Source organism: Pteropus medius, unplaced genomic scaffold, assembly GCF_902729225.1.
Source record: "Pteropus medius unplaced genomic scaffold, Ma_sr-lr_union100, whole genome shotgun sequence".
Lineage (NCBI taxonomy): Eukaryota > Metazoa > Chordata > Mammalia > Chiroptera > Pteropodidae > Pteropus > Pteropus medius.
Window position 1 is genome coordinate 882,611 of NW_024342468.1, and position 14,902 is coordinate 897,512.

At 50.3% G+C, this 14,902-nt stretch overlaps 1 protein-coding gene and 1 non-coding gene across 8 annotated transcripts in view; one reads left to right on the forward strand and one right to left on the reverse strand.

The window, feature by feature from the left end:
• The window catches only part of RAPGEF1 (Rap guanine nucleotide exchange factor 1), a 123,432-nt gene that overhangs the window by 53,483 nt on the left and 55,047 nt on the right, over nucleotides 1–14,902 (reverse strand). For 3 of the 7 annotated variants that reach the window (XM_039862908.1, XM_039862904.1, XM_039862903.1), the window contains exons 2-4: nucleotides 7,441–7,580; nucleotides 6,775–6,888; nucleotides 2,077–2,255 (exon numbers count right to left, since the gene is read on the reverse strand). In XM_039862908.1, the coding sequence (XP_039718842.1) occupies nucleotides 2,077–2,255; nucleotides 6,775–6,888; nucleotides 7,441–7,580 (433 nt within the window). Of the gene's footprint in view, nucleotides 1–2,076; nucleotides 2,256–6,774; nucleotides 6,889–7,440; nucleotides 7,581–12,797; nucleotides 12,916–14,902 lie in introns of those variants that run through there. The other 4 variants (XM_039862909.1, XM_039862907.1, XM_039862902.1 and 1 more) reach the window with 3 other exon arrangements.
• Nucleotides 5,577–5,695, forward strand: LOC120602757 (5S ribosomal RNA). Its single transcript, XR_005652833.1, has one exon. It is a non-coding gene; the product is annotated as a 5S ribosomal RNA (ribosomal RNA).

The window sequence follows — 14,902 nt, forward strand, 5'->3', positions numbered from 1 at the left end:
ATATATATATATATATATATATATATATATATATATATATATATATATATATATATGTTCTACCCAAATAACAAAAATTGTCATGATAGTTAATGCTTTTCAACTTTATAACCTCCACAAGACTCACATAATGTCTCTCAAGGAGCGCGTACCTTCCCCTCCGCCAGCTGCTAATCACTGGACTAGGCCACACTTGTCGCATACTTCTTGTTTGGAATTAGACTAAAATTCACGTCCGACGTGTTACAAGGAGCCAGCAGGACTGCGGAACTTGAGCAGGTGGGACCCTTTACAGGACCAGCCCTTAAACACGAGCTCAGACAGACCTGCGATTTCCAGAATTCCTCCAGCAGGGCTCAGCAGCCAGAGGGCCGTGCTAAGGAAGGGAGTTTCAGGAATGGCAAACCCGAGGTGCAGAGACCTGGGGTGGGGACAGCTACACCGTGAGGCCCACACACACAGAGCAGAGGCCCGGGTACTTCTGGTGCCTCAGTACTTGTGGAGTGGAGGCCAAAATGAAGGATTTTTATATCTTCCACATACTTTTAAATAACTAAAGACAATTTTCTGTAAGAATTATGAAAAGGATTATTTTCCACTTTAAACATTACGTATTATGAGGAAAGAGCAAAAATATAGAAAATGTGTTGGCTGCCCTCTTCAACTCAAAAAAATTAAAAAAAAAAAAAAAAAAAAGGCAGACATTTTTGTGCCAAAGATATAACTTGAGGAAAATAGATATAATATCATAAGATGTGGTTAAGACAGGTTCCAAATACAAAGCCATTTAAAGCAAACGCCAGAACGGAACAGTGCCCTAAGGCGACGCTCTTCCGAAGCTGGGACCCACGGGGGACCCACTCCTCGGGGGATGTGAAACTCCACCCAGCTGTCACTCCACTCTGCATGTTCCAGGGGAACAGAAGAGGAGACCGAGGAGCGCAGACTCCTGCAGCCCCGTCGGAAATAAGAAAAGTTCACGAAGGGAGCGGAGGGGCCCGGTGTGGCTGCTGCGGAGGACAGCACGGCGCGGCAAGTCCCGGCGGAGGACCGCCCTCCCGGGAAAGGGGACGGAGAGGGAAAAGCAAACTGCAGTCTTTCCTGGGGCCTGGACCACAGGTGACACCATCCTGAGGGGGAGGCACTTCTACGACTCTGCAGGCCAGGTGAGGCCTCTTTAAATGGAGAGTGCCCCTTCTGCCGCTGTGCCCTGGGCCCCCCAGCGAAGCTCTACCCGGTAAACCGGTAAACCACGCCGGCAAAGGGTCTACGTCCAGGCAAGCGCGGACCCTGCTCTCGACCGCCTGGGGGCGCTCCGCCGTGCAGGGGGCCCCTCACTCATGGCCGGCTGCTCGTTCCAAGGCCAGTCCGTCACAGTCCCGGGAACTAGGGGAGGGTGGCAAAGCCTGCCTGCTGGGACCCAACCCGCAGGAGAGGCTCTGGGCGGGGCCGGCACAGCCCTCAGCTCGCAGACCGCGCCGGGAGGGCTGAGATGGCGCAAAGGATCTGAAAGGGGTATTTGAGGGAGCGTTTCGGTCACCTCGGGGAGATTAACAAAAATACTGATTCTTTGGAAGAATTTCAGGAGGAAAGCCCCTTAAATGGTGTTAGCCAAAGGCTATGAAATAATTAGAAAACCTCCCCGCAGACAAACAATACCCTCGATCCATGGACACGTCACCTGGTCAATTCTTCTGGTGCTCGCATGTCTAGAAAGCGACGTCCCCAGCAGGGCCGCTGGCTAACACTCCCGGAAGCAACGACCCTGGCAGCGACAGGCTGTCAGCACTACTGGCTCCAGGACACACCTGAGGTGGCCAGTGCACAGGGGGGAACCACGGACTCACCCCGGGGCTACGTCCCCAGCGGCAGGAGCGAGCTTCCTCCGTGCTGAGGTCTCCCAAGTAAGAGCTGGGCCTCGGGAGAGCAGCAGCTGACACCGTGGGGGCTGCGGAGGGGCTGCTTTCCCTTCCCGCACCCGTCGCTGTCCCTGGAACCTTGAGTCAAGGGTCCCCAAACCCAGACCCTGCGGGCCGCCATCGCTCGCACACAGCGAAGGACTTCCGAGCAACTCACCTGTGCTGAATCCGAGGGTCGCTCTGCACCAGCGGCAAGATGGCCTCCAGCACCTTGCTGGCTGACCCGGGGAGCATCTCCAGCACCTTCTTATCGATAGCCATTTTGTCCACAATGGTTTTAAAGTAGCGCAAGGCGCTGACGACTTCCTTCTCCTTCTCCTCCAGCCAGCTCAGGCTCTGAAAGGAGACGCACGCGTGAGGGAGGAGAGGGCGAGGGGGCCGGGGTGAGGGCAGGAAGCGGAAAGCTCTGCGCTAAGAGAAGGGCGCAAGTGGGAAAGGCTCCTGCTGCAGAAACCACGCCAAAGTGTCGTCCTAAGGACTGCGATCAGGACAGAGGCGAGGCGGGAAGGAAGAAGAAGGGGCCTGGACCAAGAAAGGCCGTTCGGATGCTCCCGCGTTCCTGAAAGCCTGCTCTCCTCTACCACGCTGAGCTGTCACCACCGGTTTCATTAAGCCTCGTGAGGACTGATTTGCTGACGGCCGTCTGAAGCTTACACGACCACCAGTTAAGTCCCATGCTGCACATCTATCCGGCAAATCAAATCGAGACCCTGGGCTCTCAGAGATCCGAGGGACCGTGTAAGACTGGCCAGCCTCCCGGGAACCCTCGCTGGACCCCCACATTCAACCCGAAGATGCAGCCCCTCTCGAGGAAACGATGCGGCTCTCCCAAAGGACCTGGAGACCCCGTGGTCGGAAGGGTGGGTGCTCTGGGGTGAGACGGCAAAAGCAGCCGCAGCAGGTGGCAACGACTTGGTCGCTACTGGAGCAGCGATGCTAACAGCACTCGGGGGCCCGCGGTCCTGAGGAAAGCCCACGGAGGAAGGGATGGATGTACAGAGCCCGCACCCCAGGACCTGGCGTCCCACGCCTGAACCGCTTCTCCTTGACTGGGAGGCTTCACGTCCGCAGCCAGCGGGCGTGCACACCCCTCCGGTCCCTTTCCCGGTGCTGGCCGTTAGGGTCAATGACCCAGGCTCCAGCTGGCTGGCTGGGAAAGCGAAATCAAGGATAATCTAGGATGTGGACAAACCCCAATGGACAATCTACTCAAGCAGAACTGACGACATGTCCAGGGCACAGAGAGAGTGGTGTTTATGAGGAAAACTGCCACCTGTGGGCTCTTTGAGGTCCAGAGAACGTACAAATAAGAGTGACTAGGGGCAAAAGGATAATTTCTAGAAAAAGTTGATATAAACAATAATCTACAAACAGATGAGTAATGAATAATAAAAGGTGATTGTGATTCTGAACACTAGCTCTTTCCTTCTAAAATGATGGAGAATGTCATTTTAAATGAAAACAATCCAACGGTGGAGATACTTATTTCGTGGGAATATCAAAAGAACACAGACAGGGGATTAAGAAGTAGCTTCTTTAGTCAGAGAACTTTAGTGTTTCACTGGAGCACTGCCCGGAGGCGCAATGCAGACCTGAGACAGGACCCTCCAGGGGGAAAGAGCGCCCGCCCATGCCCCCCCGCGGCCCCTCTGCCCTCTCAGGGTTTCTGCTCGTGACCGGCATACTGTTCATTTCCTGTTTCCAGGAGGCCAGGCACATTTTCCCCACCTCATGGACAAGAGCTCTCTGCTTTGCATCACCTGTTCGGGCCAGGCAGAGCCGAATATGAAGGAATCATGGTGCCTGCAGTCATTGTTGGGATCGAAATCACGGCCAGCAGGTCTGGCTAGAGGACTGCGAACACACCGCCACCATCTCAGCACAGCAGCGTGTGTGAGGGGGCAGCGCTGATGCCAGGTGGGAGGAAGCGGGAAATATTTTAAGAAGATGTGTCACTGGGTTTGCTGGGAAAAGGGTGCCAACCTGGAGAAGGGGGTTATCCAAAAGGGGCAAGGCACTTCTGAGCAAAAAGGGACTTTTCCTGTCACTTGCGGAGGGATCAAATGAGCCACTGAAGAGCCAGGATGCCCTGGGCTCCTGATAGAGGAGGACAACTTAGCGGAGTCCGGTTTCGTCCATTAACTCCCCATCAAATTCCACTCCCAGAACGAATGGCCTCTGCGCATTGAACATTCCCCCAGCCCTGCAGCTGTTTTACTGTGGCTTCTTGCAGAACACAGCCAGGGACACTAGAACCGGAACCGAGGCCTGGGCTTTGTGGTGTTGCCCAGCTACACAACCTCGAGAGGCAGACGCGTCTTGTGCCGTCGCTGGCCCAAACCAGCGTGGAAACCGCATGAGGGCAGCAGTGCTGGGGACAGCCTAGATCCAAAGCCACCGCTGGGCTTGGGGACCAGTGGGCCTTAGGCTCCTCATCTTAAGACCTGCCCTGGGGACTGAAGGAGGTTGATGTGGAGACCGAATGAGAATGCATACGGCAGTATTTCATAAACTTTAAGGGAAAAACATTTCAATCAAGAAAGCTTGGGCCAGGGCCCAAACTCTCTGCGTATGAGGAATAATAAAAGCTCTTGTGCATAGTCATGGTGAGGAGTAAATAAGAGCATGTGAACCCTCCAGGACAGGGCCCTGGCACAGGTAAGCTGCAGGTGGATCCGAATCTGGATTTGCATCTTCCTGAGCTGCACTTTCCCATGTATTTAAATGTGGGAAGCCAGGCACGTAAGCTGGGGTAAAATGAGAATGGATATGGACATATTCTCGAAGTAGTAAGAAAGCTAACCAGTAACAAATAATTAATAGCAAACGAGACTTATTATAAGATTTCTCCAACAGTCTTCCAAGTTCACACACGTTGGCGGTCTCCCCCGACCCTTCCAGTTCTGTCTGTGGGCCTCTACTGAACACCCTGTTTGTGCTCACTTTGCCTCATGCAGGTGACATGGGGCAGGGGATGGCAATTCAGACCTTCTGAACGGGCGACAACCAAAACCCAGGCCACATTCTCGCTTGGGTGAAGATCGCGCCGATAGCCCCTTGCTCCAGGGCACGGTTTCTCAGCTGGGCACTAGTGACGTTTTGGGGCAGATAACTCTTTGTTTGGGGTGGGGTCTTGTGTGTTGTAGAATGTTTCCCTCTACCTACCAGATCCAGCAGTACCGGCTTTACCTTTCTAGTTGTGACAATCAAAAATGTCCCCTGGAGTTCGTAGGAACCCCCATTAAATGACACTGTAGCATCAAAATTTCCCCCATGACCTCTTTCAGAATAATGAAGGAAGCAGGGGGAATTCCGAGAGCTGAGACCCTGAAAGAGATTCTTCTCAGAGTTCGCCAGCAGAGCTCAACGGTTAATGAATGAATGGTCTGACTCTGGACCGCCCGGACGCGTGCGTGATGATAACTGACACTCGTCCTGGACTTCAGTATTAAACTCGGCTCCAAGAGGTTGCTTCGAGGATTGTAATAAAAAAAATAACTGTGGTACAGACCAGATCTACTTTATTACTCTTCTTCAGTCTGGAACTGAGATCAATCTGGATCAGTCACTCTTGCTCTTCAGCCTCTTTTTGTTAATAGAGGGAACAGGAAAAATGATTCTTCAATGAAAGACTTTTAGATTTAAAAACTTTATTTTGTCTACGGCCATGCCACCCTGAACAAACTCGATCCCGTCTGATCTCGGAAGCTCAGCAGGGTCGGGCCTGGTTAGTACTCGGATGGGAGACCACCTAGGAAGACCAGGTGCTGTAGGCTTAAAAAATAAAAAATAAAGGATTGTAAGCTGACAAGGTCCTTGCAATGTGTGAGGTCAACCAAGGGTTGCCTTGCCTAAAAAATAAAAAAATAAAAATAAAAATGTTATTTTCTCTACTTTTAATAGAGTTTTAAGATATTTTGCCGGTCAACACTGAAAAAAATAGGCGCACTGCAAAATTCAAGAACCGTGTGTGCGCACAGCAGGGTAGAGTTTGCCGGTGGCATGCGACCGAGGGCTGCGACAACAGCTCTACTGCAAACCACGCTTTGGATAATCCCTGGAAGATGAAGGGTCTATCTGTCTACGAGGCTTGTTTTCATTTCACATCGCTAAGTTTAAGTTTGTTTTTGTGTTTAGTGATGGGTGGGGGTTAACATTAGATTTGTGAGATATTCAAAGACAATATTTCCTGTCTTTCATAAACAGGAAATAGAGCAACGCGAGAGTTTTCGACTTGGGTAGCAGACGGCCTTGCTCGATTCTCCGCTACGCCGTCCTTTTTGTGTGTGACTTTGGCCAAATGTTCAGCATCTCTACAGCTTCAGTTTCCTCTTCTGCAAAGCAGGTTCCCACGTGCCAGGGTTATGAGGGGGAGCAGGAGAGTGAGTGTGAAGCACCGAGCGTGGGGCTGAGCAGAGGCCTGACAGATGCTGGCGGCATGAGGTGGCCCTGGCTCTAAGGACACTTGGTTCTGTGGCTGTCCCACCACAGCTTTAACGGAGCACCTTACACTTTAGACGCCCTTCTCCTTCTCAACCATTCAGACTGTCCGAGCGACTCAAGGAAAGAACAGCTGGTCTTGAGAGATGAGACTCCCCCACTTCCCCCGGAAGCCCCTGGACCCGAGCCGCACACCCAAACCAGCCCCAGAGAAAAATCCCCGCGCCCTCGCCATGAGGACTGCGCTCTCTGCAAAGGCCGTCCCTCGGACGCTTCCTGAACAGCGAAGCCCACAGACGCCACCCAACTGAACACAACGATATTGCACAGATTTTGTTTTCCATCCCCAAAACCATGGGCCAGGGTTCTGCAGTAGAAGGCAAGGCAAACCCAATGTTCTTAACATCGCACTGACCTTCTGCCTTTGAGACCTGGAAGCCACAGCACTGGTGGACATAAATTCTACTGCCTGCTGCTCCAGATCCAAGGGGATAGGGTAGCCCTCTGGTAGAAATCTGTCTGTTGCCTCCTGGAAGAGAGGAAACCTGGATTCCTACAGAGCTTGTAATGGCCGTTTTAGGCTGGAGGGAGGGGTTGATGAACATCAACAGCTGTTTCAACATATCTGGCCTGACTGGCCCTGCTGAGGCTGCTAGTGCTCGAGGAGATCGCTGGCTGGGTTTCAAGGACTCTGCGTGTCTCGGAGCACGAGCGTCCTGGGCATTGCGAACCTCCCGCATGTGTGCGCGTGCGCCAGGACGGTGCGGGGCTCTGGGGCAGGGAGGCAGCAACGCGCTGCGCTGAGCGGTTTTAAACGCCCAGAGGAGGATACCTCTGGAAAAGGAGAGCCGTGCCACCCAGCTGAGCTCAACTCTGATTAGCAGGAGCAACGCTCACCACCCTAAAGGTTCATATGTGACAAGCATGCTTCAGGCCCCACCCAGAAGCACGGAATGCCATGGACTAGGTGTTCTGTACTGAAAGCTCAATCCTCAGGGAATGAACTTTAAAAAATAAGGCACGAAGTCATATTGCTCGAAGCAGAAGGCCAGGAGCAAACACCTAGAGAGAGTCGGCTTACTTTGTTCACAGGCTTCTCCAGAATTTTCACGGACACCTCAGCGGGTTTTCCCTTCTTTGATGGTGTTCTCTTGATTTTGGGCGAGTGGAATTTGTCCATCAGCTTCATGGTGAAGGAGGAGAGATGGGAACGCTGAGAGTCTGGAAACAAAGAGGGTGCTGAGTGTTAGAGGCAAAGCGGGAAGTTCACTGACCTTTTGTGGACATGAGCATCGTTCCAACACAAATCTTTTCCCTGGCTGCTCGGAGTTACAAAGAAAAGGAAATACAAATTCCTTAAAACATTCCTGCGTGCCTGTTTCAATTTCTGCAGGTTCTGTCTAGGTTAGGTGCCTCAGAATTGTGGAAGTCAAAGGCAGGCAAAATGGGTACGGAGATAGATCTGGCCGATATCTGCAAGTGTCCTTACGGGGTCTGCGTGATGATCTAACCGAAGTCCAAGGGAACTAGCTAAGAAGCAAGAACGCCGAGGCAGAATCACAGACGTGAGGGGCTGCGCTGGGAAGCAAGGCCCCTTCAAATCGACCTCCCCATCCTGTGGTTCAGGAACCGCAGCAAGTGACATGGGCGAGGCCCCCGAGTCAGCAGTGGAGACTGAAACAGAACGAAGGTGTTCCCAACCCTCTGGGGCACAGTGAAAGACGGGGTGCTTTCTCCCCGAGATCAGGAACAAGCCTGGGTGTCCATCCCCACTGTTCTTACTCGAGTATTCTAATAAAGGTCCAGACTGGAAAGGACGATATGAAACTATCTGCTTGTAGATGACATGGTCTCGTGTATGGAAAAGCCCAAGCAATCTACTAAAATTCTATCGGTACCAATAAACAACTTCAGCTAGGTCACAGGATTTGGATCGATATACAAAAGCCAAGTGCATTTCTATACAGTAGCAATGAACACTACAAAATGAAATTTTAAAAAGCTTCCATTTAGAATACCATCAAGAAGAATAAAATACTTGGGCATAAATTTAAAATAAGTACAAGACTTAGACACTGAAAAAACCACTAAACATTGTTGAAAGAAATTAGAGACGATCTGAATAACTAGGACAGCCCATTTAATATTGTTGAAATGGCAATAACTCCTCTAATTGATCTACAGAGTCAATGTAATCCCTATCGGACACTCGGATAGCTTTTTTAATTATTATTATTTTTTTCTTGCAGAAATTGACAATCTAATCCTAATATTAGTATGGAAATCCAAGGGACCCAGAATAGTCAAAACAACCTAGAAACATTATAAAATTGGAGAATTCACACTTCCTGGTTTCAAAACCTGCTGCTACAAGGCTATAGTAATCAAGATGGCATCTCACCGGCCTAAGGACGGGCACAGAGAACCACGGAACAGAATCGAGAGTCCACAAATACGCCCATGCGTCTCTGGCCAAGCGATTTTTGACAAGGATACAGTGGGGGAATGAATCTTCAACAAACGGTGCTGGGACAACTAAACAGTCGCATGCAAAAGAATGAATTTGGGCCCTTGCTTCACACTGCATACAAAAATTAACCCCAAATGATGAAAGACTCAAATGTAAGAATTAAAACTATAAAATTCTTAGAAGAAAACATAGGAATAAAATTTTTGTGACCTTGGATTTGGCAATGATTTCTTAGATACAATACCAAAAACACAAGCCTCAAAAAAAAAATCAAACGAGTTCATCAAAATAAAAAACTTTTTAATAGACTTATTGTGGTGATCATTTTGTAATATATACAAATATCGAGTCATTACGCTGTATACCAGAAACTAATATAATGTTGTTATATGTCAATCATATCTCGATAAACAAAACCGTTTGTACTGCAAATGATACCATCAGGAAAGTAAAAAGACAAGCTACAGAATGGGAGAAGATATTGGCAAATCATATACGTGATAGGGATTTGAACACAGGAAATATAAAAAATCATACAATTCAATAATAAAAGAAAAATAACCCAATTAAAAATGAGCAAAAGGTCTGAACAGACATTTCTCCAAAGAAGATATACAAATGTGCAAGAAACACATGAAAAGATACTCAAGATCATCAGTCATTAGGGAAATGCAAATCAAAACCATCATAAGTTACCACTTCAAACCCAGCAAGCATAATCAAAAAGATAGATAATACCAAGTGTCAGTGAGGATTAGGGAGACTGGAACCCTCATTCACAGGTGCTGGAAATGCAAAATGGTACAGTTGCTTTGGAAAACATCTGGCCATTTCTCACAAGATCAAACACGGCTGCCCTATGACCCCGTGATCCTATTCCTAGCCATACGCCCAAGAGAAACGAAAACATACGGCCACAGGACTCACACACGAAAGTTCCCAGCAGCATTATTCACAATAACCAAAAGGTGGTAACAACTCAAGTGTCCAAGTGCTCATGAACGAATAAATAGGTGCAGTCTATCCATCCAATGGAACAGTATCAGGTGACGGAAAGAAATGAATTAGTGACAGGCGCTGTGGCATGAGTGAATCTTGGTTAACATCACGCTAAGTGAAGGAAGCCAGTCACTAAAGACCACGTACTACGTAATTGCATTTAACTGAAATGTCCAGGATAGGCAAATCTACAGAGACAGAAAGAAGATGAGTGGTTGCCTAAAGCTGAGGGGAGTGGAGAGGGGCTAGTAGCTGAAGAGCATGAGGCTCCTTTTGGTAGGGGACAAAATGTTCCAAAAATCAGAATCTGCTGCTGGTTGCACAACCCTGTGCATTACTAAAAAAAAGTCGACTTCTACACTTTAAACGAATCAACCATATACGTGAATTATCTCAATGAGGCTGTTTAAAATAAACGAAAACCCACTGAGCAGCCTTTCGACTCACCATTTACCACCGCTCTCTCCAGCCTGTGAAACTATCTTATCAAGTGATTTACTAAGTGTCTGTCTCCTCACAAGAATGCAAACTCATCGAGGACTGTGCCTGCCTTACTCATTCCTACATCCCCAGTGCTAACGGAGTGCCTGACCCACAGAAGATGTTCAGATGACTCGCTCAATGAATCGACCGATCAAGAAACATTCCACACACAAAAAATGCTTCGTTTGGTAACATCAGAAATTCACAATAATACTTGAAATTGGTTGAAAAGTAAGGAACAGGACAATCCTGTGCAATGAAAAAAATAACTATCTGTAGTTTTAAAAATAAATAGGACCCCTCCTTTCAATTTTGCTAGCAATTTAGTACTAAAAAACCCTTCCAAATAAATGACAGATAGGCCTGTCACTGTGTCTGCTATTGTTGAAGGTGACTTAATATGGTTGAAGTTCAACTCCTTTGTCAAAGACCCTCCAGGTAGCGGGCAGGATCAGATAAAGTTTCAGCTCTTTCCAATTATCTAGGAGCCCACTGCATTCGGACCGAAAAGAAAAGCCAGGGCCTGCCGTGCGTCCTCACATGGAGTCGAAGCACACAGGGCCCCGCAGCGGTCTGTCTGCTGGCCAGAGCTGCAGGAAGCCCTCCTTCAGCCCCCAAAGTGGACACGAATCCAAAGGAAGCTGGTGCACCTGGCGTCTCACCTTGTTTCCTGCAGTCACTCCGGGGATCCAAAGTACGCAAACTGGGATGCTATGGCTTCTCGATCTCCCCCTGCTGTGTGTGCTGTTCCCCCTCCCCACCCAAGCAGGGTGGTCCTCTATACAGTTTATACTGCCCTTTTTATACTCCAAAATGATGTGACTGGTCTAATCATTCATGTGGTGGTTAAAAGGCTGAGCTTTGTATTCGTATTATTTGGGTTACAATGCTTCAAAGTGACCTAAGTCCTTGTCTGAAAAATGAGGCTGACAACGTTGTTCTTCTTGAGATGGCTGATGTGATGCACGGATTAAATGGGGTTGTGCCTGTGGATAATGCGATAGGTACTTAACCAAGTGCAGGCAGGTGGCACCTGCTCAATTCAGGGAGCTCGCCGACCTGACTATATGGAAGGGCAGCAAGGCGGACAGCTTCGGCTCTGAACTCTTGTCTGCACCTGCTTACAGATCTGAGTCGCGCTGCTCTGCAGCGCCAAACACTTAACTCACGGTCTCGAGCGACCGAGGACCTGGCGGATGCCCTCTGCCCTCTCCGCTCAGCGCCAACCAGGAGTCCCAATCTGGCCTGAGCCCTCTTCGGCGCCTCCTTCTGCGCGGCCCTTCTTGCTGCCCCCTCCCACTCCTTCTGCCGCTGGCCTCGGCAGCCCTGAAGTCACAGCACATCCGTCACCGGGCGGGTCCCCAAATCTGACGGGATGTCAGAGTCACGTGCTCGTCTGTGCGACTCCCACGCGGACCAGTGCGGCCGAAAGCAGGGCGAGCAGAGCAGGCACGCATGGGGAAGGGAGGGCAGCGTCCGCGGCTCCTCTGGTTTCCCGCGGTGCTCGAAGACCTTCAGGGACACGGGCTGGGCGACCGGCTTCCGCCTCCCCCGTCTAGTGCCTTCCGCTGCTGCGGGGCGGGCGTGGGGCCGGGGGTGCTGGCCAGATTCGCATCTCTGCCAGCACAACCAGTGGCGGAACTAGGGTCAGCAAATAAGGTGTGGAGGCCCCAAACACCTCTCAGGTTCCCGCACGTGCAGGGCACCCCTGATCGTGACCCAGTATCCACTCTCCACTGCTGCTGTGCCAGCCACAGCCCAAGACTCCACCTGTCTTGGGGCTCGGCTGGGACTCGACACCAGCACTTAAAGTGCTGTATCTACCAATAAATCTCTCCCCTCAGAGTCTGTAAAGGCCTCGAAACAGTCGGCGCTGGCACGTGACGTGACCAACCAAGTGGGAAAAAGCAGGTTCTCTGTGATGACGACCAACCTCCCCGACTCCGGAGAGCAAGGCTGCCTGTCACCGCCCCCTTGGGTTAGAGATACATGTTACAGGTGACGGGCAAGGTCAAACTATACACTTGAGTGCTGATAAGGCTCTCCAGTGACCAGTGCTAGCAGGGCGGGAGGCAGCGACAGGAGGCAGCTGGCTTAGGGTAGTCTTGTCGATGGCACCAGACACCCTCCCCCACCCCGCCCCTCTCCTTACAGCTCTCACGTGTCAATCATCTGCGGTGGGGGACGATGCCAGGGAAACGCCTCTATAGCACCGCAGCGTCAGGCAGCTTCACCGACCGCTCTCACGTTCTGACTATCCACTCAGAAAGTTACACGTCAGATTTTGTATACGTGTATTTCTAGGTTTTCTAGTATCGAAATAAAAACGAATTGTTTTGAAAGATTTCACACATATATGTACAGATGCTCCTCGACTTACAATGGGTTACATCCCAATAAACCCAACAATAGGTAAGCATGGTTCTGATTTTTGTGCCGATCGGCCCTTACTCTTTGTGACCATTTGTAAATGTAGTTTAACTTACACGTCTGTGAGCGTGACGTAAATGGCGGCGTACTGTAAATAGCCCCCTGCTCTGGTTCTTTCACTCGGTAGTGGGTCTGACGTAACCGCGCTGACGCTCGCATGAGAGCTTTCGCTTCCAGGGCGGCGGCAGTCCAGAACACCAGTTTTATTTATCCTCTCCTGCCAGTAGACGTTTGCTTCCACCTTCTATGAACAGCGCTGCTATGAACACGCTCGCACGTCTCCTGGAACACGTGCAGGAGTTTTCTGTGACCAGAACGGCTGGATCACAGAGTATATGCCATATGTAACTTTATGGATGTTGCCAGTGGCTGTGCCACTTTGCAGTCCTCGTAGAAAGGTCCCAGTTGCTCCACACCCCCACGCACATGAGATGGCCAGACTTACGTGCCTCCCATCTGGCCACATCGACCCAAAGGAAGTGAACACCCTCCACGTGGAAATGCCATAAGCCGGCATCTTACTGTGATCTACTAGATCTGTGAGTGACTTCAAAGGTCACTGATAGAACTTCAGAAAACAAAGCCTCAGACCACTGCTCAGTGTGGCATTTACACCGCGAAGGTCAGAACTTCCAGTGACTAATCTGCTAGTCATTTCTTCCATGGCCTCACAATTTGTGTAAATGGCCATGATGCTACTAAGAGCAGGCACTTCCTGGGGTGACAGTCACAGGCTGTAACCTCCAGGTGAATGTCAGCTACCCGGAGAGAAAAAGGACAGGCTGGAGGACAAGCACGTAGCCTGTCACAGAATCCCATCTCAAGAAAAAACAAACACACCAAAGCCGAGCAAGTTCGTCCCAAGTAGTCTGCCAGGTGTAGCTCATTGGGAGATTTTCAGCTTGCCCCTTGGCCGGGCGTAACAAGGGTCTCTGCCCGCGGCTGACAAATGTGCACGTCAACTGGCCTTTCAGATGTCACTTGCAGCAGCAGCTGGGATCCCAACTTAGTAGTGGTTTCTGTCAGGGTTGAATTTCACCCGGGATGGGGGGAGTCTCTAAATATCAACCATACGAGGCACCACGAAGTCAGGGTCACGGTGGACAGCACTCGGAGGCAGTGACGGTCTGCTGGAACACCATGGCTGTCCCCGTCGTTACCAGCAGCATACTCTGTGGCACGACCAGGAAGGGCTTCCGTCTGTCCAGTCCCACTCACCCGATCCACACGCCCCATTTCCCGAATGTACAGAAAGGACAACTAGAGTGGAGAGGTGACTTGAGGACATCAGGGGCACTTTTTTACACACAAGGATTTCAGATTTTTACGTATGTAGAATTTTACAGACCAATGTAAACATAAGAGGACGGGCAGGTGGGTGACAGGCACGGCAGGCGGCCCGCGGGCTGGGAATCTGGCAGCCTGTGTTTTCGCCTGAGCTCAGCCAGGTCCCTGGACAAGCTTTTCACCTGAGTCGAAGATTCCTCGTCTGCAGAACAAGCATAACCTCAGGACCTACCTCTTCGGTCGTTGTGAGGACTAAACGTGACCCTGTGGGCAGAGCACTTAGCCAAGGACCTGACATATAGCAAATGCTCAGTAAATGGCGACCACTGCCGCTTCCGCCAGGCCTCTGCCAACACTTACGGCCAAAGCTAAAAATAATCCCAGCCTGGGATGATGGAGAGCAACCTGATGATTCATTTTTTCCCAGCGATTTCCAATTAAAAGATCCTCTGTCTTACTTAATACAGAACTTTGAAGATTCACGTTAAAATAGCGGGGAAATACTATTTGGAGTTCTGCAGCACCATCGGCTCCTCCGGCATGAAGCTCCGTCCCTATTCCCTATCTGGTCGGGGAGCCCACTGACGACGACCAGGCCACTGCTGCGGGCGCCGATGGAAATATTAAACGCCTTTTTTTTCTTTTGCAGCAATGAGTAAAACAACGTCATTATAAAAATTAAGAGTACTGCGAAGCCATACAACGCAGAAAGTGAAAATCCCTCACGACTCCACATATGGAGGAGCTGAAATTGTTTTCCCTATAACAATACGTTGTGGGCACGCTGCCAGGCGAGCAGGGGACGGCTGAGTGAAGTTGTGGGGACAGGCAGGCCACGGCCTACGCGACCAGGCCACTGACTGCGGCCTCCGGC